The sequence below is a fragment of the Bombina bombina genome, chromosome 4 (assembly GCF_027579735.1).
Source record: "Bombina bombina isolate aBomBom1 chromosome 4, aBomBom1.pri, whole genome shotgun sequence".
NCBI lineage: Eukaryota > Metazoa > Chordata > Amphibia > Anura > Bombinatoridae > Bombina > Bombina bombina.
The window spans coordinates 990,493,785-990,517,432 of record NC_069502.1 but is presented as its reverse complement, the minus strand read 5'-3'; the positions used below and the strand labels follow the sequence as shown (position 1 = coordinate 990,517,432).

General features: G+C 40.6%; 1 protein-coding gene across 1 annotated transcript in view; it reads right to left on the bottom strand.

Annotated features, from left to right (window-relative positions):
• Window positions 1-1,065: 1,065 nt before the first annotated feature.
• LOC128657655 (poly(A) polymerase gamma) overlaps window positions 1,066-23,648 on the bottom strand; it is a 55,563-nt gene continuing 32,980 nt past the window's right edge. The window contains exon 7 of the mRNA XM_053712042.1: window positions 1,066-3,897. Within this exon, the coding sequence (XP_053568017.1) occupies window positions 3,799-3,897 (99 nt within the window). The 3' untranslated portion in view covers window positions 1,066-3,798. The remainder of the gene's footprint in view (window positions 3,898-23,648) is intronic.

Sequence of the window (23,648 nt, the reverse complement as noted above, 5' to 3'; positions counted from 1 at the left end):
TTTTTTAAATGAGTGCATAATATTCACCTTTATATATTTCACCAATATTTGGAACATATTACGCTATTGGGCGCCTTCTTTTCTATTTATAGGACTTGCATCAATGTTCCTCCCGCCATCTTTTTTTTAATTAAATATGAATTATTTTTCATTCTAATAATATTCCCTAGCACAAAACCATTTTACCTGAATTCCAGTAATTGCCATCCAGCAGATCAGCCATATCCCACCAGTATTGTAGTAATTGCCAGTAACATCATTCGTGGTTAGCTCACATCCATATTGAGAGCTTTCTGATATAAACTTAATTTATAACTCCAATGTCTGTCCATGATCATAAGTATTTTTGAATAATTCCTAACTGGGGAGGTACCTTTGAAGTCTTGTGGTCCTTTTAAACATTATTTTCCCCACTTCCTGCCTCTCTGTTTCCAACTCAAAAGTTGGCACTCATCCATCATCTGTCATTTGGAAGTATTCTCATTCAGTTAGTTAATTCCAAAAAATGATTCTTAAAAATGTGTAAATATATACATAATGTAAACTTAGCTATGTTTATACTAGTTATGTACAGTATGTGTACATACATACATTTTAGAGGTTTGTACCTTTAAAAAAAAAAAAAAAAATCAATCATCTTTAGTGGTCCACGGGATTCAAAATTGTGAGTTTAGTGGTCCCTGAGGTCCGAAAGGTTGGCGACCCGTGCCATAGAGGAATAAATTATATAGAATAGAGCAAATCAGTAGAGAAAGCTAATCTACTAAATTATCACCCTTGTTACAGAGGCAAAGAATGACTGGCGGAAAATGTGGGAGGATACTTAAGCTCTGGCTGGGGTGTCTTTGCCGCCTCCTGGTGGTCAGATGGTGAATTTACCAACAGTAATGAATAGAATCATGGACTCTCCATGCCATTGGAAATAAATTTCCCTCCACTTTAACCTATTTTAAAACGCAATTAAAAACTTGAAACTACTCCACTGTATGACCGATATTCTATCAATAATAATTGCTTTAGAGACTCAAATACAATGTATTAACACACACAATAAAGAGGCAGAGGAAAAAAACATGGTGTTTTATTTTTTTTGCTTGGAAAATGTGGTATATTAATTTACATAGAAATATTTTTTGCATACATATGGTTTATTTTACAAAAAAAAACTGAGTTAAACAGAAATATGGTATCTACATAAAACAAGCATGTATAAGCTATAGTAATGCTTTGCGAAACTCATAGGTCAGACTTAGAACTGTAGGAAAAGCATTTGGTTTTGGAAAGGTGAAAAGACAGTTTCCTTAGCCAAATTCTATCCCATGCTTTTAAAGAGTAAGTAAAGTCAAAATTAAACTTTCATGATGCAGATAGAGGATCCAATCTTAAACTAATTTACAATTTACTTCTATTATATAAAATTTGCTTTGTTCTATTGGTATCTTTTGTTGAAAAAGCATACCTAGATAGGCTCAGGCGCAGCAATGCACTATTGGGAGCTAGCTGGTGATCAGCTAGCTTTCAGTAGTGCCCTACTCATCATTCAAAGGTTACCAAGAGAACGGAGCAAGTTTGATTAGTAAGCTGTTCAAAATTGTAACCATATCTAAATCATGAAAGAAAAATTTTGAGTTTCATATCACTTTAAGAAACCCTTTACTGACTGAACAATTTTTTTTTTTTTATTATGTTCCAAGAAATAGGCCCACCTGCCAGCAAATGTGAAAGAAAAAAAATAAAGTAGGATTTTTGGGTAGATCAGAACAGATACATTTTTATACGTTAATACTAGATCAGCCTTAAAGGGACACCAAACCCAAATTATTTCTTTCACGATTCAGATAAAGAATGCAATTTTAAGCAACTTTGTAATTTACTCCTATTATCAATTTTTCTTCGTTCTCTTGCTATCTTTTTTTTGAAAAAGAAGGCATCTAAGCTAAGGAGCCAGACAATTTTTGGTTCAGCCCTGGACAGCATTTGTTTATTGGTGAGTGAATTTATCCACCAATCAGCAAGAACAACCCAGGTTGTTCACTAAAAATGGGCCAACATCTAAACTTACATTCTTGCTTTTCAAATACATATACCAAGAGAATGAAGAAAATTTAATAGGAATAAATGAGAAAGTTGATAAAAATTGCATACTCTATCTGAATCACAAAAGAAAAAGTTTGGGTTCAGTGTCCCTTTAAGTATACCACAGATTGCAAATTTCTTAAGCATCTTTGTTCTGCAAGGGTACATAACATTCAGTCTGTAAATTCATCTTTTTGCAGGGAATGTGGGTGGGAGAAGGTATAGGACTTTTTTTTATAATTTTTTTTTAAAAATATTACAGTACTTAATGTGGACTTGTATTTTATAGCATGTTTTGTGGTAAATAAATTAAACATTCTTATATAGAAAAAATAAAATTGAAAACTGCCAGTGACACACTTTGCTGGTGGTTAATCTAAGTGTTCTTTGAAATCTTATGAGCCTCCACAGGAGACAACGTTTTCATTGCAGTAGAGAACTTCCCCCTCAATGGCACACACCAACATTCCAGAACCAGAAGATCAGAATTTTATACAATGTTTCAGTAAATGGCTGGTCAAATTTTTGATTTAAAAGCAACACTTGCCCCCAAAAATCTGTATAAAACATATCGCAGTACCCTAAACAAGTTCTAAAAAAAAGCAGGTACAAACAAATGTATACATTTTCTGATCAATCTTTTAACATTGTTAAATCTGTGTAATTAAAAAAAAAACTTTTTAAATCTTTCTAGGTGAGATATTACTAGTTTGAAATTTTCAGAGCATAATGTAGGGAAACCTTAATTTGATATTGAATATAATTTTAAATACTCAATTGAGCTGTCAAAACATACTGAGGAAGTGAGTTTGAAATATATATTTATTTAAAAACAAACCCACAGAACGTAGAACACTCCTGAAAGATAAAGTACCACTTAGAAGCCAGAGAACTATAGGCCTGGATGGAATAGCTACTGAGCCAATCAACAATGCTAGTATAACTAGTGCTACTGATTGTTCTCTGCAGCTTCTGAGTGGTACTTTACCTATGTTAAACCCCATGGCGGTCCTCAAGTACCCCCAACAGTTCACATTTTCTTTATAGCTGAACATAGGTAAAATAATCAGCTGATTGGGTGAGAGCAGGCTAGTTACCATGGCTACTGATCAGCTTATTTCACCTGTGCTTTAGTCCAGCTATAATGAAAACTTGGACTGTTGGGGGTACTTGAGGACCGCAGTTGAGAAACGCTGGTCTAAAGAATGAAGGGCATGTGTTTTTTTCACGATAATGGCTCTTCTAACTCAAAATACTATAAATACATTTAGAAGTCTTGATTTGTGAGAAAAATAAATGGCTAATCAATGTTCTCACCTATGCTAACATGCATCTCAGACATACATACAAACAAAAAGTGATAATCAGACATGTTGACATGACATACATTTTTTTTAAGCATTTTTAAACAGGTTTTTAATTACAATAACAAAAATATAAAGTCTATTAAACACTGACCACATATGATTTTTTTTTCCAATTTTTTTTCTTTTCATTGATTGATATAGAAATGGGTAAATCCTAAAAGACTATAAAACCTTTAACCATAATATTTTGGCAGCATAAGAAAACTCAGCATTAAGGAGAGCACCATGAGTTTCAAGTATAGAAAATTCATGATTTTTATACATTGATTCAGGGTAGCATTACATGCAGTCATTGCAAAAATGTTAGCTGCCAAGTTATTGCATATTATCAAATTACCTAATTGCAGGATTGTGGTTACCGATTTAGAGTCAGTCTGATGGAATTTTTAATAACACGAATATTACTGGTTGGCACAGGAGAAGAGGCATCCGGAAGCTCGTTACTCTGCAGCCTCTATTTAAAACAAAAATTAATGTATGATCAGGTAAGCATACATTTTTTTATGGTGGTGAGAGTCCACAATCCATTAATCATGAGAATAACTCTTCTCTACCACTAGGAGGCAGCAAAGCTTCCCAAACCCCAAGAGCTCTATAAAACCCCTCCCACCTCAAACATACCTCAGTAACGTATAGAGGTTGCCCTGCCTCCAAATAAGCTTTGTGAATCAAAAGTTTCAACCAAAAGGCTCAAGATAGAGCCCTTCTGACCTTTCCTAGACACAGAGAAGAGAAACAAACTAGAGGTTTGTCGGAAATCCTTAGTAGCAATAACATATTTCAATGCCCTAACACCTAGAGAATGGAAAGATCTTTCAGAAGCATTCTTAGGATTAGGACACAGAGGGAACAATCTCTCTATTAATCTTGTTTGAAGAAACAACATTACGCAAAAACTTAGGTCTGTACAACAGCCTTGTCCTGATGAAGTCAGACAAGGAGGCTGATAGGAAAGAGCAGACAATTCAGAAACTTCTAGCAGAATAAATGGCCAGAAGAAACAATACTTTCCAGAAAAGTAGTTTAATATCCAATGTATGCATAGGCCCAAAGGAGGAGCCTGCAAAATCCTTAACACTAGGTTAAGATTCCAAAAAGGAAAAAACTATTTATGTAAGAACTTACCTAATAAATTCATTTCTTTCATATTGGCAAGAGTCCATGAGCTAGTGACGCATGGGATATACAATCCTACCAGGAGGGGCAAAGTTTCCCAAACCTCAAAATGCCTAGAAATACACCCCTCACCACACCCACAATTCAGTTTAACGAATAGCCAAGTAGTGGGGTGATAGAAAAAAAGGAGTAAAAAGCATAAAAAAAAAAGGAATTGAAAATATTATTGTGCTTTATACAAAAAAAAAACCCCCCAAAAAAACCATAACCACCATAAAAAAGGAGTCCATGAGCTACTGACGTATGGGATAATAATACCAAAGATGTGGAACTCCACAGAAGAGTCACTAGAGAGGGAGGGATAAAATAAAAACAGCCATTTTACGGCTGAAAAATTAAATCCACAACCAAAAGAATACGTTTTTCTCATAATTGAAAAAGAAAAAAAAAACAACTTAAAACATAAGGAGAGGAATCAAACTGAAACAGCTGCCTGAAGAACTTTTCTACCAAAAACTGCTTCCAAAGAGGCAAATACATCAAAACGGTAGAATTTAGTAAATGTATGCAAAGAAGACCAAGTTGCTGCTTTGCAAACTTGATGAACTAAAGCTTCAGTCTTAAAAGCCCACGAAGTGGAGACTGAACTAGTAGAATGAGCTGTGATTCTGAGGCAGGGCCTGACCCGACTCCAAATAAGCCTTATGAATCAAAAGCTTTAACCAAGATGCCAAGGAAATGGCAGAAGCTTTCTGACCTTTCCTAGAACCAGAAAAGACAATAGACTAGAAGTCTTCCTGAAATCTCTCCAAAGAATTCTTAGGACACAGAGAGGGGACAACAATTTCCCTATTAATGTTGTTCGAATTCACAACTTTAGGTAAAAATTTAAATGAAGTTCGCAAAAAAATGCCTTATCTTGATCAAAAATCAGAAAAGGAGATTCACAAGAAAGAGCAGATAATTCAGAAACTCTTCTAGCAGAAGAGATAGCCAAAAGGAACAACACTTTCCAAGAAAGTAGTTTAATATCCAAAGAATGCATAGGCTCAAAAGGAGGAGCCTGTAAAGCTTTCAAAACCAAATTAAGACGCCAAAGGAGGAGAGATTGATTTAATGACAGGCTTGATACGGACCAAAGCCTGAACAAAACAGTGAATATCAGGAAGCTTAGCATTCTTTCTGTGAAATAAAACAGAAAGAGCAGAGATTTGTCCCTTCAAGGAACTTGCAGAAAACCTTTATCCAAACCATCCTGAAGAAACTAAAATTCTAGGAATTCTAAAAAAATGCCAGGAGAATTTATGAGAACACCATGAAATATAAGTCTTCCAAACTCGATAATAAATCTTCCTAGAAACAGATTTACGAGCCTGTAACATAGTATCAATCACTGAGTCAGAGAAACCTCTGACTAAGCACTAAGTGTTCAATTTCCATACCTTCAAATATAATTATTTGAGATCCTGATGGAAAAATGGTCCTTGAGACCGAAGATCTGGTCTTAAAGGAAGTGGCCATGGTTGACAACTGGACATCCGGACAAGGTCCGCATACCAGATCCTGTGAGGCCATGCTGGTGCTACCAGAAACACAAACGAATGTTCCATGATGATCTTGGAGATCACTCTTGGAAGAAGAGCAAGAGGCGGGAAGCTATAAGCAGGTTGGTAAAACCAAGGAACTGCCAACGCATCCACCGACTCCGCCTGAGGATCCCTGGACAGGTACCTGGGAAGTTTCTTGTTTAGATGGGAAGCCATCAGATCTATTTCTGGAAGACCCCACATCTGAACAATCTGAAAACACAAATCTGGATGGAGCAACCACTCCCCCGGATGTAAAGTCTGACAGCTGAGATAATCCCCTTCCCAATTGTCTACATCTGGGATATGTAACGCAGAAATTAGACAAGAGCTGTATTCCGCCCAAGCAAGTACCCGAGATAAATCTTTCATAGCTAGGGGACTGTGAGTCCCACCCTGATGATTGACATATGCCACAGTTGTGACATTGTCTGTCTAAAAACAAATGAATGGCTCTCTCTTCAATAGAGGCCAAACCTGAAGAGCACTGAAAATAGCACAGAGTTCTAAAATATTGATTGGTAACCTAGCCTCTTGAGATTTCCAAACCCCTTGTGCTGTCAGAGATCCCTAGACATCTCCCCAACCTAAAAGATCTGTTGTCATTACAGTCCAAGTTGGACGAACAAAAAAGAGGCCCCTTGAATTATATTGTATATACCCACAGAAGGACAATCAAAAATAAACGCTTTTATTTTAAAAAAACTTGACCTTAATACTCCCAATGCCTGGGGCACTCACCACCTCCTAGACCCAGACAGCTAACAGTGAAAACGCTGTTCTCAGGAGTGATCTCTGAAGCAGGATCTTAGGAAATGAAAGACGGCAACCGGTCACGTAGTACGTAAGACAGGACTTCCCCTGCTATGAAAATAGGCGCCAAGCTATTATGAGCTGCACAACACTTCAAAATCGAAAGTGAAACCGGTTTCTTCACAAAAAAAAAAAAAAAAAAAAAAAAAAAAAAGGAAATTTATGTTTACCTGATAAATTTATTTCTTTTACGATATGACGAGTCCACAGATTTCATCCTTACTTATGGGATTACGCTTCCTGGTCAGCAGGAGGCGGCAAAGAGCACCACAGCAGAGCTGCATATATAGCCCCTCCCTTCCCTCCCACTCCAGTCATTCGACCGAAGTTAGGAAGAGAAAGGAAAAGCCAAGGTGCAGAGGTGACTGAAGTTTAATACAAATAAGACCTGTCTTAGAAAATGACAGGGTGGACCGTGGACTCGTCATATCGTAAAAAATAAATTTATCAGGTAAGCATAAATTTCCTTTTCTTTTACAAGATATGACGAGTCCACGGATTTCATCCTTACTTATGGGATACAATACCAAAGCTATAGGACACGGATGAAAGGGAGGGACAAGACAGGAACCTAAACGGAAGGCACCACAGCCTGAATAACCTTTCTCCCAAAAACAGCCTCAGACGAGGCAAAAGTATCAAATTCGGAAAATGTGTGAAGAGAGGTCCAAGTTGCAGCCTTGCAAATCTGTTCAACAGAAGCATTGTTTTTAAATGCCCATGAGGAAGCCACAGCCCTAGTAGAATGAGCCGTAATTCTTTCAGGAGGCTGCTGTCCAGCAGTCTCATATGCCAAGCGGATGAAACTTCTCAGCCAAAAAGAAAGAGGTAGCCGTAGCTTTTTGACCCCTACGTCTTCCAGAAAAAACGAATAATGAAGATGACTGACGAAAATCTTTAGTCGCCTGCAAGTAAAACTTCAGGGCACGAACAACGTCCAGGTTATGCAACAGACGCTCCTTCTTAGAAGAAAGATTAGGACACAAGGAAGGAACAACAATTTCCCGATTAATATTCTTATTAAAAACAACCTTAGGAAGGAACCCAGGTTTAGTACGTAATTATCAGAATGGAAAATAAGATAAGGAGAATAACATTGTAACGCAGAAAGCTCAGAAACTCTGCGAGCAGAAGAAATAGCAACCAAAAATAAAGCTTTCCAAGATAACTTAATATCTATGGAATGCATAGGTTCAAACGGAACCCCTTGAAGAACATTAAGAACTAAATTCAAACTCCAAGGAGCAATTGGTCGAAACACAGGCCTGATTCTAGTCAGAGCCTCACAAATAGATTGAACATCTGCCAGACGTTTGTGTAGCAAAATAGATAAAGCACGTCCCTTGGAACAGATGATCCGGCGACAACCACCAAAGAAGAGAGTCTCTTGTCTCCTGATCCAAATCTATATGAGGAGACAAATTTTGCATAATCTCCATTCCACTGCCTGAGCATGCTCAGTTGTAGAGGTCTGAGATGAAAACGAGCAAACAGAATGATGTCTATAGCCGCCACCATTAATCCGATTACCTCCATGCACTGAGCCACTGATGGCCGAGGATTGGACTGAAGGCTTCGGCATGTATTCAGACTCTTTAACTTTCTGACTTCCGTCAAAAAGATCTTCTTTGATACAGAGTCTATTAGAGTTCCCAGGAAAGGAACCCTTGTCTGTGGAATTAATGAACTCTTTTCTAGATTCACCTTCCACCCGTGAGTCCTTAGAAAGGATAGGACAATGTCGGTATGCGACATTGTCAGCTGATAGGACGACGCCTGGATCAGAATATCGTCCAGTTAAGGGGCCACTGCAATGCCCTGCGGTCTGAGAACCACCAACAGAGACCATAGAACCTTTGTGAAGATCCTGGGTGCCGTGGCCAGCCCGAAAGGAAGGGCCACAAACTGAAAAGGTCTGTCCAGGAATGCAAACCTTAGGAACTGGTGATGATCTTTGTGGATAGGAATATGAAGATATGCATCCTTTAAGTCCACGGTAGTCATATATTGACCCTCCTGGATCAATGGAAGGATTGTCCGAATAGTCTCCATCTTGAATGATGGAACTCTGAGAAATTTGTTTACTCTTGAGATCTAAAATGGGTCGGAACGTTCCCTCTTTTTTGGGAACCACAAAAAGATTTGAGTAAAACCCCTGCCCCTGTTCCTGCTTTAGAACGGGACAAATTACTCCCATAGTGGAGAGGTCTTTTACACAACGTAAGAACGCCTCTTTTTTTATCTGGTCTACAGACAACTGTGAAAGAAGAAACCTTCCCCTTGGGAAGGAATTTTTGAACTCCAGCTGATACCCCTGAGACACGATTTCCAGTGTCCAAGGATCCTGAACGTCTCTTATCCAAGCCTGGACAAAGAGAGAAAGTCTGCCCCCTACTAGACCCGGTCCCGGATCGGGGGCCGCCCCTTCATGCCGTTTTGGGAGCAGCAGCGGGCTTCTTGGGTTGTTTACCCTTGTTCCAAGCCTGGTTGGGTCTCCAGATGGACTTGGTTTGTGTAAAATTTCCTTCCTGTTTTGCGGAAGAAGGGACTCCCTTGAAATTTTGAAAGGAACGAAAATTACCGTTTACCCCTTTGTTTAGCTGTTTTATCCCGAGGTAGGTGGTGACCCTTACCTCCCGTAATGTCAGAAATTATTTCTTTCAAGTCAGGCCCAAACAGGGTCTTTCCTTTGAAAGGAATAGCCAAAAGCTTTGATTTAGAGGACACATCCACAGACCAAGATTTCAACCATTAAGCTCTTCTCGCCAAAATGGCAAATCCTGCATTCTTGGCCGCCAGCTTGGCGATCTGAAAGGCGGCATCCATAACAAAAGAATTAGCCAGCTTTAGGGCCTTAATTCTATCTAGTATTTCCTCTAAAGGAGTCTCAGTCTTAAGAGACTCCTCTAAGGCGTCAAACCAAAAGGCTGCGGCAGTTGTAACTGGTACAATACAAGCCGTCGGTTGTAATAGAAAACCCTGATGAGTAAATAGCTTTTTTAGAAGACCCTCTTTTTATCCATAGGATCTTTGAAAGCACAACTGTCCTCAATAGGAATAGTTGCACGCTTAGCCAGGGTAGATATAGCTGCCTCCACCTTAGGGACCATTTGCCAAGAATCCCGAACAGTGTCAGCTATAGGATACATTTTCTTAAAATTAGGAGAAGGTGAGAACGGGATACCCGGTCTTTCCCATTCCTGTGTAATAACTTCCGAAATTCTCTTAGGAACCGGAAACACATCAGAATAAGAAGGGACCTCTAGGTATTTGTCCATCTTACACAATTTCTCTGGTGGTACCACAATAGAGTCAATCATCCAGAGTCACTAAAACCTCCCTAACAAGCGGAGGTGTTCAAGCTTAAATCTGAACATGACGTCCGAGTCTGAGGTAACGCACTCCCTGAGTCGGAAAGTTCTACCTCAGACAGAAGCTCCCTACCCCCCAAATCAGATCCCTGGGAGGGTACATCGGAGGCATCAGAAAGCGCAGGAACCAAAGTGGCTTCTGTCCTGCTACGTTTGCCCTGTAACACTGGCAACTAGGAAAAAACCTCTAAGGGTGGATGACATAACTGCAGCCATATACTGCAGAGTAAATGAATTAGACGCAGTTGAAGAACATGGCGTCGCTTGAGTGGGTGTTAAGGGCTGTGACGCTTGGGGAGAAAGAATTGGCATACCATGAGTCTCATCAGTCAGAGAAACATCCTGAGCTATATCTTAAAGAAATATTTTCTCCTTACATTGTAGTGCCCCCTCAGTGCATGAGGGACAAAAAGTAAGCGGGTACTGGCTTCAAGGTCATCCATAGTAAAAAACAGAAAATTGTATTCAGTAATATCAAACACTTTTATGCACAATCTGTTTATTTAGAATAAAAACAACTGTGCCTTTAAGAGAAAAGAAAAGCCGTTGCGCAGCACACTTGTGTGGCTGAAAAACTTATAATTGTGGCCTTGCAAATATAAAGATCGCAGTTATATGTATCCCATGAGTAATTACCTAACTCCTAAAGAATAATTGCATCTGCAAACTTATTTACTTCAAATTTGATCACCTCGCCACAGCTCCGCTGCGGCGCTTACCTGCCCCCTCACTGAGACACAGGAACGTCACTTGTGCAGCAGAGTGTCTAGACCGCCTGCGTTATAACTACCCATGCGGTCCAGACAGAACACTAGAGCCAAACATCCGATAGATTCCCAGACAGGCACTGCCCTGCTTCTTATTGCGCGCGAAAGAGTGGGCGTGTAAAAGCGGGACTCCCGCGCGGCTCATAATGTAAATGAAAACACACAAAAATGGAGCCCCGGAGTATCGTTACACCTCATAAAAGTGCCCCACATGAAGCTAGTCCCCCAATAAAAAAACACCTCACACTGCCATGCCTATAATCAAGCATAATAAACATCTTGAGATCCGGAGTTCACTCCGAGAGCCCCCAGCGTCAGCCCATACATAAAGAGTTAAACAGTGTAAATTTCTACCACATTAATACCTAATGACTCCTGCCTCAAGCAGTCCTCTCTGTTTACCCCCAACCATATCCTACTCAGATATAATAGGGCACAGACAACGGTCAGTATATAGAGAGACACAGTCCTTTCTGAGGTACCAAGTGTCACAGAAAACATAATTTATGCTTACCTGATAAATTCCTTTCTCCTGTAGTGTAGTCAGTCCACGGGTCATCCATTACTTATGGGATATTAACTCCTCCCCAACAGGAAGTGCAAGAGGATCACCCAAGCAGAGCTGCTATATAGCTCCTCCCCTCTACGTCATACCCAGTTATTCGACCGAAACCAAACGAGAAAGGAGAAACTATAGGGTGCAGTGGTGACTGGAGTTTAAATTTTAGACTTGCCATAAAAAACAGGGTGGGCCGTGGACTGACTACACTACAGGAGAAAGGAATTTATCAGGTAAGCATAAATTATGTTTTCTCCTGTTAAGTGTAGTCAGTCCACGGGTCATCCATTACTTATGGGATACCAATACCAAAGCTAAAGTACACGGATGACGGGAGGGACAGGCAGGATCTTTACACGGAAGGAACCACTGCCTGAAGAACCTTTCTCCCAAAAACAGCCTCCGAAGAAGCAAAAGTGTCAAATTTGTAAAATTTGGAAAAAGTATGAAGAGAAGACCAAGTTGCAGCCTTGCAAATCTGTTCAACAGAGGCCTCCTTCTTAAAGGCCCACGTGGAAGCCACAGCTCTCGTAGAATGAGCTGTAATTCTTTCAGGAGGTTGCTGTCCAGCAGTCTCATAGGCTAAACGTATTATGCTACGAAGCCAAAAAGAGAGAGAGAGGTAGCAGATGCTTTTTGACCTCTCCTCTGTCCAGAATAAACTACAAACAGGGAAGAAGTTTGGCGAAAATCTTTAGTTGCCTGTAAATAAAATTTCAGGGCACGGACTATGTCTAGATTGTGCAGAAGTCGTTCCTTCTTTGAAGAAGGGTTAGGGCACAATGATGGAACAACAATCTCTTGATTGATATTCTTGTTAGTGACTACCTTAGGTAAGAACCCAGGTTTAGTACGCAGAACTACCTTGTCTGAATAAAAAATCAGATAAGGAGAATCACAATGTAAGGCCGATAACTCAGAGACTCTACGAGCCGAGGAAATAGCCATTAAAAACAGAACTTTCCAAGATAACAGCTTGATATCAATGGAATGAAGGGGTTCAAACGGAACACCCTGTAAAACGTTAAGAACTAAGTTTAAGCTCCATGGTGGAGCAACAGTCTTAAACACAGGCTTAATCCTGGCCAAAGCCTGACAAAAAGCCTGAACGTCTGGAACTTCTGACAGACGTTTGTGTAAAAGGATGGACAGAGCCGAGATCTGTCCCTTTAAAGAACTTGCGGATAAACCCTTTTCTAAACCTTCTTGTAGAAAAGACAATATCCTAGGAATCCTAACCTTACTCCATGAGTAACTCTTGGATTCGCACCAGTGTAAATATTTACGCCATATTTTATGGTAAATTTTCCTGGTAACAGGTTTCCTAGCCTGTATTAAGGTATCAATTACTGACTCCGAAAATCCACGCTTTGATAAAATCAAGCGTTCAATCTCCATGCAGTCAGCTTCAGAGAAATTAGATTTTGATGTTTGAAAGGACCATGAATTAGAAGGTCCTGTCTCAGAGGCAGCGACCAAGGTGGACAGGATGACATGTCCACTAGATCTGCATACCAGGTACTGCGTGGCCACACAGGCGCTATTAGAATCACTGATGCTTTCTCCTGTTTGATCCTGGCAATCAATCGAGGAAGTATCGGGAAGGGTGGAAACACATAAGCCATCTTGAAGGTCCAAGGTGCTGTCAGAGCATCTATCAGGACCGCTCCCGGGTCCCTGGATCTGAACCCGTAACAAGGAAGCTTGGCGTTCTGGCAAGACGCCATGAGATCCATATCTGGTTTGCCCCAACGTCGAAGTATTTGGGCAAAGACCTCCGGATGAAGTTCCCACTCCCCCGGATGAAAAGTCTGACGACTTAGGAAATCCGCCTCCCAGTTCTCCACGCCTGGGATGTGGATCGCTGACAGGTGGCAAGAGTTAGACTCTGCCCAGCGAATTATCTTTGAAACTTCCATCATCGCTAGGGAACTCCTTGTCCCTCCCTGATGGTTGATGTAAGCCACAGTCGTGATGTTGTCCGACAGAAACCTGATGAACCTCAGAGTTGCTAACTGAGGCCAAGTCAGAAGGGCATTGAGAACTGCTCTCAATTCCAGGATGTTTATTGGAAGGAGACTCTCCTCCTGAGTCCATGATCCCTGAGCCTTCAGGGAATTCCAGACAGCGCCCCAACCTAGTAGGCTGGCGTCTGTTGTTACAATTGTCCAGTCTGGCCTGCTGAAGGGCATCCCCCTGGACAGATGTGGCCGAGAAAGCCACCATAGAAGAGAATCTCTGGTCTCTTGATCCAGATTCAGCATAGGGGACAAATCTGAGTAATCCCCATTCCACTGACTTAGCATGCACAATTGCAGCGGTCTGAGATGCAGGCGTGCAAAAGGTACTATGTCCATTGCCGCTACCATTAAGCCGATTACCTCCATGCATTGAGCCACTGACGGGTGTTGAATGGAATGAAGGACACGGCAAGCATTTAGAAGTTTTGTTAACCTGTCCTCTGTCAGGTAAATTTTCATTTCTACAGAATCTATAAGAGTCCCCAAGAAGGGAACTCTTGTGAGTGGCAATAGAGAACTCTTTTCTACGTTCACCTTCCACCCATGCGACCTTAGAAATGCCAGAACTAACTCTGTATGAGACTTGGCAGTTTGGAAATTTGACGCTTGTATCAGAATGTCGTCTAGGTACGGAGCTACCGCTATTCCTCGCGGTCTTAGTACCGCCAGAAGAGAGCCCAGGACCTTTGTAAAGATTCTTGGAGCCGTAGCTAACCCGAAGGGAAGAGCTACAAACTGATAATGCCTGTCTAGGAAGGCAAACCTTAGGTACCGGTAATGATCCTTGTGAATCGGTATGTGAAGGTACGCATCCTTTAGATCCACTGTGGTCATGTATTGACCCTTTTGGATCATGGGTAAGATTGTCCGAATAGTTTCCATTTTGAACGATGGAACTCTTAGGAATTTGTTTAGGATCTTTAAATCCAAGATTGGTCTGAAGGTTCCCTCTTTCTTGGGAACCACAAACAGATTTGAGTAAAACCCTTGTCCGTGTTCCGACCGCGGAACCGGGTGGATCACTCCCATTAGCAAAAGATCTTGAACACAGCGTAGAAACGCCTCTTTCTTTGTCTGGTTTGTTGACAACCTTGAAAGATGAAATCTCCCTTTGGGAGGAGAAGCTTTGAAGTCCAGAAGATATCCCTGGGATATGATCTCTAACGCCCAGGGATCCTGGACATCTCTTGCCCAAGCCTGGGCGAAGAGAGAAAGTCTGCCCCCTACTAGATCCGTTTCAGGATCGGGGGCCCTCACTTCATGCTGTCTTAGGGGCGGCAGCAGGTTTTCTGGCCTGCTTGCCCTTGTTCCAGGTCTGGTTAGGTTTCCAGCCCTGTCTGTAACGAGCAACAGTTCCTTCCTGTTTTGGAGCGGAGGAAGTTGATGCTGCTCCTGCCTTGAAGTTACGAAAGGCACGAAAATTAGACTGTCTAGCCCTTGGTTTGGCTCTGTCTTGAGGCAGGGCATGTCCCTTACCTCCAGTAATGTCAGCGATAATTTCTTTCAAACCGGGCCCAAATAATGTCTGCCCTTTGAAAGGTATGTTAAGCAATTTAGATTTAGAAGTCACATCGGCTGACCAGGATTTTGGCCACAGCGCTCTGCGCGCCTGGATGGCGAATCCGGAATTCTTAGCCGTAAGCTTAGTTAAATGTACTACGGCATCAGAAATAAATGAATTAGCTAGCTTAAGGACTCTAAGCTTGTCTACAATTTCATCCAATGGAACTGAGCTAATGGTCTCCTCTAGAGACTCAAACCAAAATGCCGCCGCAGCCGTGACAGGCGCAATGCATGCGAGGGGTTGTAATATAAAACCTTGTTGAGTAAACATTTTCTTAAGGTAACCCTCTAATTTTTTGTCCATTGGGTCTGAAAAGGCACAGCTATCCTCCACCGGGATAGTGGTACGCTTAGCCAGAGTAGAAACCGCTCCTTCCACCTTAGTGACCGTCTGCCATAAGTCCCGTGTGGTGGCGTCTATTGGAAACATTTTTCTAAATATAGGAGGGGGGGAAAAGGGCACACCGGGCCTATCCCACTCCTTAGTAATAATTTCTGTAAGCCTCTTAGGTATAGGAAAAACGTCAGTACACGCCGGTACCGCATAGTATCTATCCAGCCTACATAATTTCTCTGGGATTGCAACCGTGTTACAATCATTCAGAGCCGCTAATACCTCCCCTAATAATACACGGAGGTTCTCAAGCTTAAATTTAAAATTTGAAATGTCTGAGTCCAGTCTATTTGGATCAGATCCGTCACCCACAGAATGAAGCTCTCCGTCTTCATGTTCTGCCATTTGTGACGCAGTATCAGACATGGCTCTAACATTATCAGCGTACTCTGTTCTCACCCCAGAGTGGTCGCGTTTACCTCTAAGTTCTGGTAATTTAGATAAAACTTCAGTCATAACATTAGCCATGTCTTGTAAAGTGATTTGTAATGGCCGCCCTGATGTACTTGGCGTCGCAATATCACGCACCTCCTGAGCGGGAGATGCAGGTACTGACACGTGAGGAGAGTTAGTCGGCATAACTTTCCCCTCGTTGTCTGGTGAAATTTTCTTAAAATGTACAGATTGGCTTTTATTTAAAGTAGCATCAATGCAATTAGTACACAAATTTCTATTGGGCTCCACATTGGCTTTTGAACATATTGCACAAAGAGATTCCTCTGTGTCAGACATGTTAAAACAAACTAGCAATTAGCCTAGCAAGCTTGGAAAATACTTTTCAAATAAATTTGCAAGCAATATAAAAAACGTTACTGTGCCTTTAAGAAGCACACAAAAAACTGTCACAGTTGAAATAACAATGAACCGGATTAGTTATAGAAAAACGGATAACAATTGAAAATATAAGCGTTTTTATCACAGTCAAAACACAGTCTCACAGGTCTGCCGTGAGTGATTACCTCCCTCAAAACTAGTTTTGAAGACCCCTGAGCTCTGTAGAGACGTCCTGGATCATGCAGGGAGAAGAAGGGAGACTGTGACTGAATTTCTAATGCGCAGTAAAAGCGCCAAAATAGGCCCCTCCCACTCACAATACAACAGTGAGGGAAGCTCAGTAAACTGTTTTAATTCAAAACAAACGACAACCATGTGGAAAATAACGCCCAAAACAATTTTTCACCAAGTACCTCAGATAAATAAACGATTAACATGCCAGCAAACGTTTAAAATATAATTTATGAAATGTCATTAAAAAACATAATTTATGTAAGAACTTACCTGATAAATTCATTTCTTTCATATTAGCAAGAGTCCATGAGCTAGTGACGTATGGGATATACATTCCTACCAGGAGGGGCAAAGTTTCCCAAACCTCAAAATGCCTATAAATACACCCCTCACCACACCCACAATTCAGTTTAACGAATAGCCAAGAAGTGGGGTGATAAAAAAGTGCGAAAGCATATAAAATAAGGAATTGGAATAATTGTGCTTTACACAAAATCATAACCACCACAAAAAAGGGCGGGCCTCATGGACTCTTGCTAATATGAAAGAAATGAATTTATCAGGTAAGTTCTTACATAAATTATGTTTTCTTTCATGTAATTAGCAAGAGTCCATGAGCTAGTGACGTATGGGATAATGACTACCCAAGATGTGGATCTTTCCACACAAGAGTCACTAGAGAGGGAGGGATAAAATAAAGACAGCCAATTCCTGCTGAAAATAATCCACACCCAAAATAAAGTTTAACGAAAAACATAAGCAGAAGATTCAAACTGAAACCGCTGCCTGAAGTACTTTTCTACCAAAAACTGCTTCAGAAGAAGAAAATACATCAAAATGATAGAATTTAGTAAAAGTATGCAAAGAGGACCAAGTTGCTGCTTTGCAGATCTGGTCAACCGAAGCTTCATTCCTAAACGCCCAGGAAGTAGAAACTGACCTAGTAGAATGAGCTGTAATTCTCTGAGGCGGAGTTTTACCCGACTCAACATAGGCAAGATGAATTAAAGATTTCAACCAAGATGCCAAAGAAATGGCAGAAGCTTTCTGGCCTTTTCTAGAACCGGAAAAGATAACAAATAGACTAGAAGTCTTACGAAAAGATTTCGTAGCTTCAACATAATATTTCAAAGCTCTAACAACATCCAAAGAATGCAACGATTTCTCCTTAGAATTCTTAGGATTAGGACATAATGAAGGAACCACAATTTCTCTACTAATGTTGTTGGAATTCACAACTTTAGGTAAAAATTCAAAAGAAGTTCGCAACACCGCCTTATCCTGATGAAAAATCAGAAAAGGAGACTCACAAGAAAGAGCAGATAATTCAGAAACTCTTCTGGCAGAAGAGATGGCCAAAAGGAACAAAACTTTCCAAGAAAGTAATTTAATGTCCAATGAATGCATAGGTTCAAACGGAGGAGCTTGAAGAGCTCCCAGAACCAAATTCAAACTCCAAGGAGGAGAAATTGACTTAATGACAGGTTTTATACGAACCAAAGCTTGTACAAAACAATGAATATCAGGAAGAATAGCAATCTTTCTGTGAAAAAGAACAGAAAGAGCAGAGATTTGTCCTTTCAAAGAACTTGCGGACAAACCCTTATCTAAACCATCCTGAAGGAACTGTAAAATTCTCGGTATTCTAAAAGAATGCCAGGAAAAATGATGAGAAAGACACCAAGAAATATAAGTCTTCCAGACTCTATAATATATCTCTCGAGATACAGATTTACGAGCCTGTAACATAGTATTAATCACAGAGTCAGAGAAACCTCTTTGACCAAGAATCAAGCGTTCAATCTCCATACCTTTAAATTTAAGGATTTCAGATCCTGATGGAAAAAAGGACCTTGTGACAGAAGGTCTGGTCTTAACGGAAGAGTCCACGGTTGGCAAGAGGCCATCCGGACAAGATCCGCATACCAAAACCTGTGAGGCCATGCCGGAGCTACCAGCAGAACAAACGAGCATTCCTTCAGAATCTTGGAGATTACCCTTGGAAGAAGAACTAGAGGCGGAAAGATATAGGCAGGATGATACTTCCAAGGAAGTGATAATGCATCCACTGCCTCCGCCTGAGGATCCCGGGATCTGGACAGATACCTGGGAAGTTTCTTGTTTAGATGGGACGCCATCAGATCTATTTCTGGAAGTTCCCACATTTGAACAATCTGAAGAAATACCTCTGGGTGAAGAGACCATTCGCCCGGATGCAACGTTTGGCGACTGAGATAATCCGCTTCCCAATTGTCTACACCTGGGATATGAACCGCAGAGATTAGACAGGAGCTGGATTCCGCCCAAACCAAAATTCGAGATACTTCTTTCATAGCCAGAGGACTGTGAGTCCCTCCTTGATGATTGATGTATGCCACAGTTGTGACATTGTTTGTCTGAAAACAAATGAACGATTCTCTCTTCAGAAGAGGCCAAAACTGAAGAGCTCTGAAAATTGCACGGAGTTCCAAAATATTGATCGGTAATCTCACCTCCTGAGATTCCCAAACTCCTTGTGCCGTCAGAGATCCCCACACAGCTCCCCAACCTGTGAGACTTGCATCTGTTGAAATTACAGTCCAGGTCGGAAGCACAAAAGAAGCCCCCTGAATTAAACAATGGTGATCTGTCCACCATGCTAGAGAGTGTCGAACAATCGGTTTTAAAGATATTAATTGAGATATCTTCGTGTAATCCTTGCACCATTGCTTCAGCATACAGAGCTGAAGAGGTCGCATGTGAAAACGAGCAAAGGGGATCGCGTCCGATGCAGCAGTCATAAGACCTAGAATTTCCATGCATAAGGCTACCGAAGGGAATGATTGTGACTGAAGGTTTCGACAAGCTGTAATCAACTTTAGACGTCTCTTGTCTGTTAAAGACAGAGTCATGGACACTGAATCCATCTGGAAACCCAGAAAGATTACCCTTGTCTGAGGAATCAAAGAACTTTTTGGTAAATTGATCCTCCAACCATGATCTTGAAGAAACAACACAAGTCGATTCGTATGAGATTCTGCTAAATGTAAAGACTGAGCAAGTACCAAGATATCGTCCAAATAAGGAAATACCACAATACCCTGTTCTCTGATTACAGACAGCAGGGCACCGAGAACCTTTGTAAAAATTCTTGGAGCTGTAGCTAGGCCAAACGGCAGAGCCACAAACTGGTAATGCTTGTCCAGAAACGAGAATCTCAGGAACTGATAATGATCTGGATGAATCGGAATATGCAGATATGCATCCTGTAAATCTATTGTGGACATATAATTCCCTTGCTGAACAAAAGGTAAGATAGTCCTTACAGTTACCATCTTGAACGTTGGTATCCTTACATAACGATTCAATATTTTTAGATCCAGAACTGGTCTGAAAGAATTCTCCTTCTTTGGTACAATGAAGAGATTTGAATAAAACCCCATCCCCTGTTCCGGAACTGGAACTGGCATAATTACTCCAGTCAACTCTAAATCTGAAACACATTTCAGAAATGCTTGAGCTTTTACTGGATTTACTGGGACACGGGAAAGAAAAAATCTTTTTGCAGGAGGTCTCAACTTGAAACCAATTCTGTACCCTTCTGAAACAATGCTCTGAATCCAAAGATTGTGAACAGAATTGATCCAAATTTTCTTGAAAAAACGTAACCTGCCCCCTACCAGCTGAGCTGGAATGAGGGCCGCACCTTCATGTGGACTTAGAAGCAGGCTTTGCCTTTCTAGCTGGCTTGGATTTATTCCAGACTGGAGATGGTCTCCAAACTGAAACTGCTTCTGAGGATGAAGGATCAGGCTTTTGTTCTTTGTTGAAACGAAAGGAACGAAAACGATTATTAGCCCTGTTTTTACCTTTAGATTTTTTATCCTGTGGTAAAAAAGTTCCTTTCCCACCAGTAACAGTTGAAATAATGGAATCCAACTGAGAACCAAATAATTTGTTACCCTGGAAAGAAATGGAAAGTAAAGTCGATTTAGAAGCCATATCAGCATTCCAAGTTTTAAGACATAAAGCTCTTCTAGCTAAAATAGCTAGAGACATAAACCTGACATCAACTCTGATAATATCAAAAATGGCATCACAGATAAAATTATTAGCATGTTGAAGAAGAATAATAATATCATGAGAATCACGATGTGTTACTTGTTGCGCTAAAGTTTCCAACCAAAAAGTTGAAGCTGCAGCAACATCAGCCAAAGATATAGCAGGTCTAAGAAGATTACCTGAACACAGATAAGCTTTTCTTAGAAAGGACTCAATTTTCCTATCTAGAGGATCCTTAAACGAAGTACCATCTGACGTAGGAATAGTAGTACGTTTAGCAAGGGTAGAAATAGCCCCATCAACTTTAGGGATCTTGTCCCAAAATTCTAATCTGTCAGACGGCACAGGATATAATTGCTTAAAACGTTTAGAAGGAGTAAATGAATTACCCAAATTATCCCATTCTTTGGAAATTACTGCAGAAATAGCATCAGGGACAGGAAAAACTTCTGGAATAACTACAGGAGATTTAAAAACCTTATTTAAACGTTTAGATTTAGTATCAAGAGGACCAGAATCCTCTATTTCTAAAGCAATTAGTACTTCTTTAAGTAAAGAACGAATAAATTCCATTTTAAATAAATATGAAGATTTATCAGCATCAACCTCTGAGACAGAATCCTCTGAACCAGAGGAATCATCAGAATCAGAATGATGATGTTCAGTTAAAAATTCATCTGTAGGGAGAGAAGTTTTAAAAGATTTTTTACGTTTACTAGAAGGAGAAATAACAGACATAGCCTTCTTTATGGATTCAGAAACAAAATCTCTTATATTATCAGGAACATTCTGCACCTTAGATGTTGAAGGAACTGCAACAGGCAATGGTACTTTACTAAAGGAAATATTATCTGCTTTAACAAGTTTGTCATGACAATCAATACAAACAACAGCTGGAGGAATAGCTACCAAAAGTTTACAGCAGATACACTTAGCTTTGGTAGATTCAGCACTTGACAGCGATTTTCCTGTAGTATCTTCTGACTCAGATGCAACGTGAGACATCTTGCAATATGTAAGAGAAAAAACAACATATATATAAAGCAAAATTGATCAAATTCCTTAAATGACAGTTTCAGGAATGGGAAAAAATGCCAAAGAACAAGCTTCTAGCAACCAGAAGCAAGAAAAAAATGAGACTTAAATAATGTGGAGACAAAAGTGACGCCCATATTTGTTCGCGCCAAATAAGACGCCCACATTATTTGGCGCCTAAATGCTTTTTGGCGCCAAAAATGACGCCACATCCGGAACGCCGACATTTTTGGCGCAAAATAACGTCAAAAAATGACGCAACTTCCGGCGACACGTATGACGCCGGAAACGGAAATAGAATTTTTGCGCCAAAAAAGTCCGCGCCAAGAATGACGCAATAAAATGAAGCATTTTCAGCCCCCGCGAGCCTAACAGCCCACAGGGAAAAAGTCAAATTTTAAGGTAAGAAAAATGTTAAATTAAAATGCATTATCCCAAATATGAAACTGACTGTCTGAAAATAAGGAAAGTTGAACATTCTGAGTCAAGGCAAATAAATGTTTGAATACATATATTTAGAACTTTATAAACAAAGTGCCCAACCATAGCTAGGAGTGTCACAGAAAATAAGACTTACTTACCCCAGGACACTCATCTACATATAGCAGATAGCCAAACCAGTACTGAAACGAGAATCAGCAGAGGTAATGGTATATATAAGAGTATATCGTCGATCTGAAAAGGGAGGTAAGAGATGAATCTCTACGACCGATAACAGAGAACCTATGAAATAGACCCCTTAGAAGGAGATCACTGCATTCAAATAGGCAATACTCTCCTCACATCCCTCTGACATTCACTGCACGCTGAGAGGAAAACCGGGCTCCAACTTGCTGCGGAGCGCATATCAACGTAGAATCTAGCACAAACTTACTTCACCACCTCCATCGGAGGCAAAGTTTGTAAAAACTGAATTGTGGGTGTGGTGAGGGGTGTATTTATAGGCATTTTGAGGTTTGGGAAACTTTGCCCCTCCTGGTAGGAATGTATATCCCATACGTCACTAGCTCATGGACTCTTGCTAATTACATGAAAGAAAGCCTGCTGCTAGTCGCTCACACTGCAGATTAGGCTAAAAGTTATATGTATACAGTATTTTCCCAGTGAAGTGCCATTCCCCAGAAATACTTAAGTGTAAACATTCATACATATCAGCCTGATACCAGTTGCTACTACTGCATTTAAGGCTGTACTTACATTACATCGGTATTAGCAGTATTTTCTCAGTCAATTCCATTCCTTAGAAAATAATATACTGCAACATACCTCTTTGCAGGTGAACCTGCCCGCTGTCCCCTGTTCTGAAGTTACCTCTCTCCTCAGAATGGCCGAGAACAGCAAATGGATCTTAGTTACGTCCGCTAAGATCATACACAAAACTCAGGTAGATTCTTCTTCGAATGCTGCCTGAGAAAAAACAACACACTCCGGTGCCGTTTAAAATAACAAACTTTTGATTGAAGAAATAAAAACTAAGTTTAACAACCACAGTCCTCTCACACATCCTATTAGTTGGGTGCAAGAGAATGACTGGGTATGACGTAGAGGGGAGGAGCTATATAGCAGCTCTGCTTGGGTGATCCTCTTGCACTTCCTGTTGGGGAGGAGTTATTATCCCATAAGTAATGGATGACCCGTGGACTGACTACACTTAACAGGAGAAATAAAGACTGCACATACCTCCATGTTGAGTAACATGACTCGTCCCACACCGCAAGAGGCCCTTCATCTCCTCCAGGAATCTGTGGGAACAAACTGGGTCTTAGATAAAACTTGCTAAGACCATATTCATCAGGGCAGCCCTCCTTGGGAGTCAGAGAACGAATGTAATCTGCTCAGACCCTATAGCTGCACCCTGAGTAAAATAGTACACACTGGCACCATTTGAAAATAATAAACTCTTGATTGAAGAATCTAAACTAACACCTTAC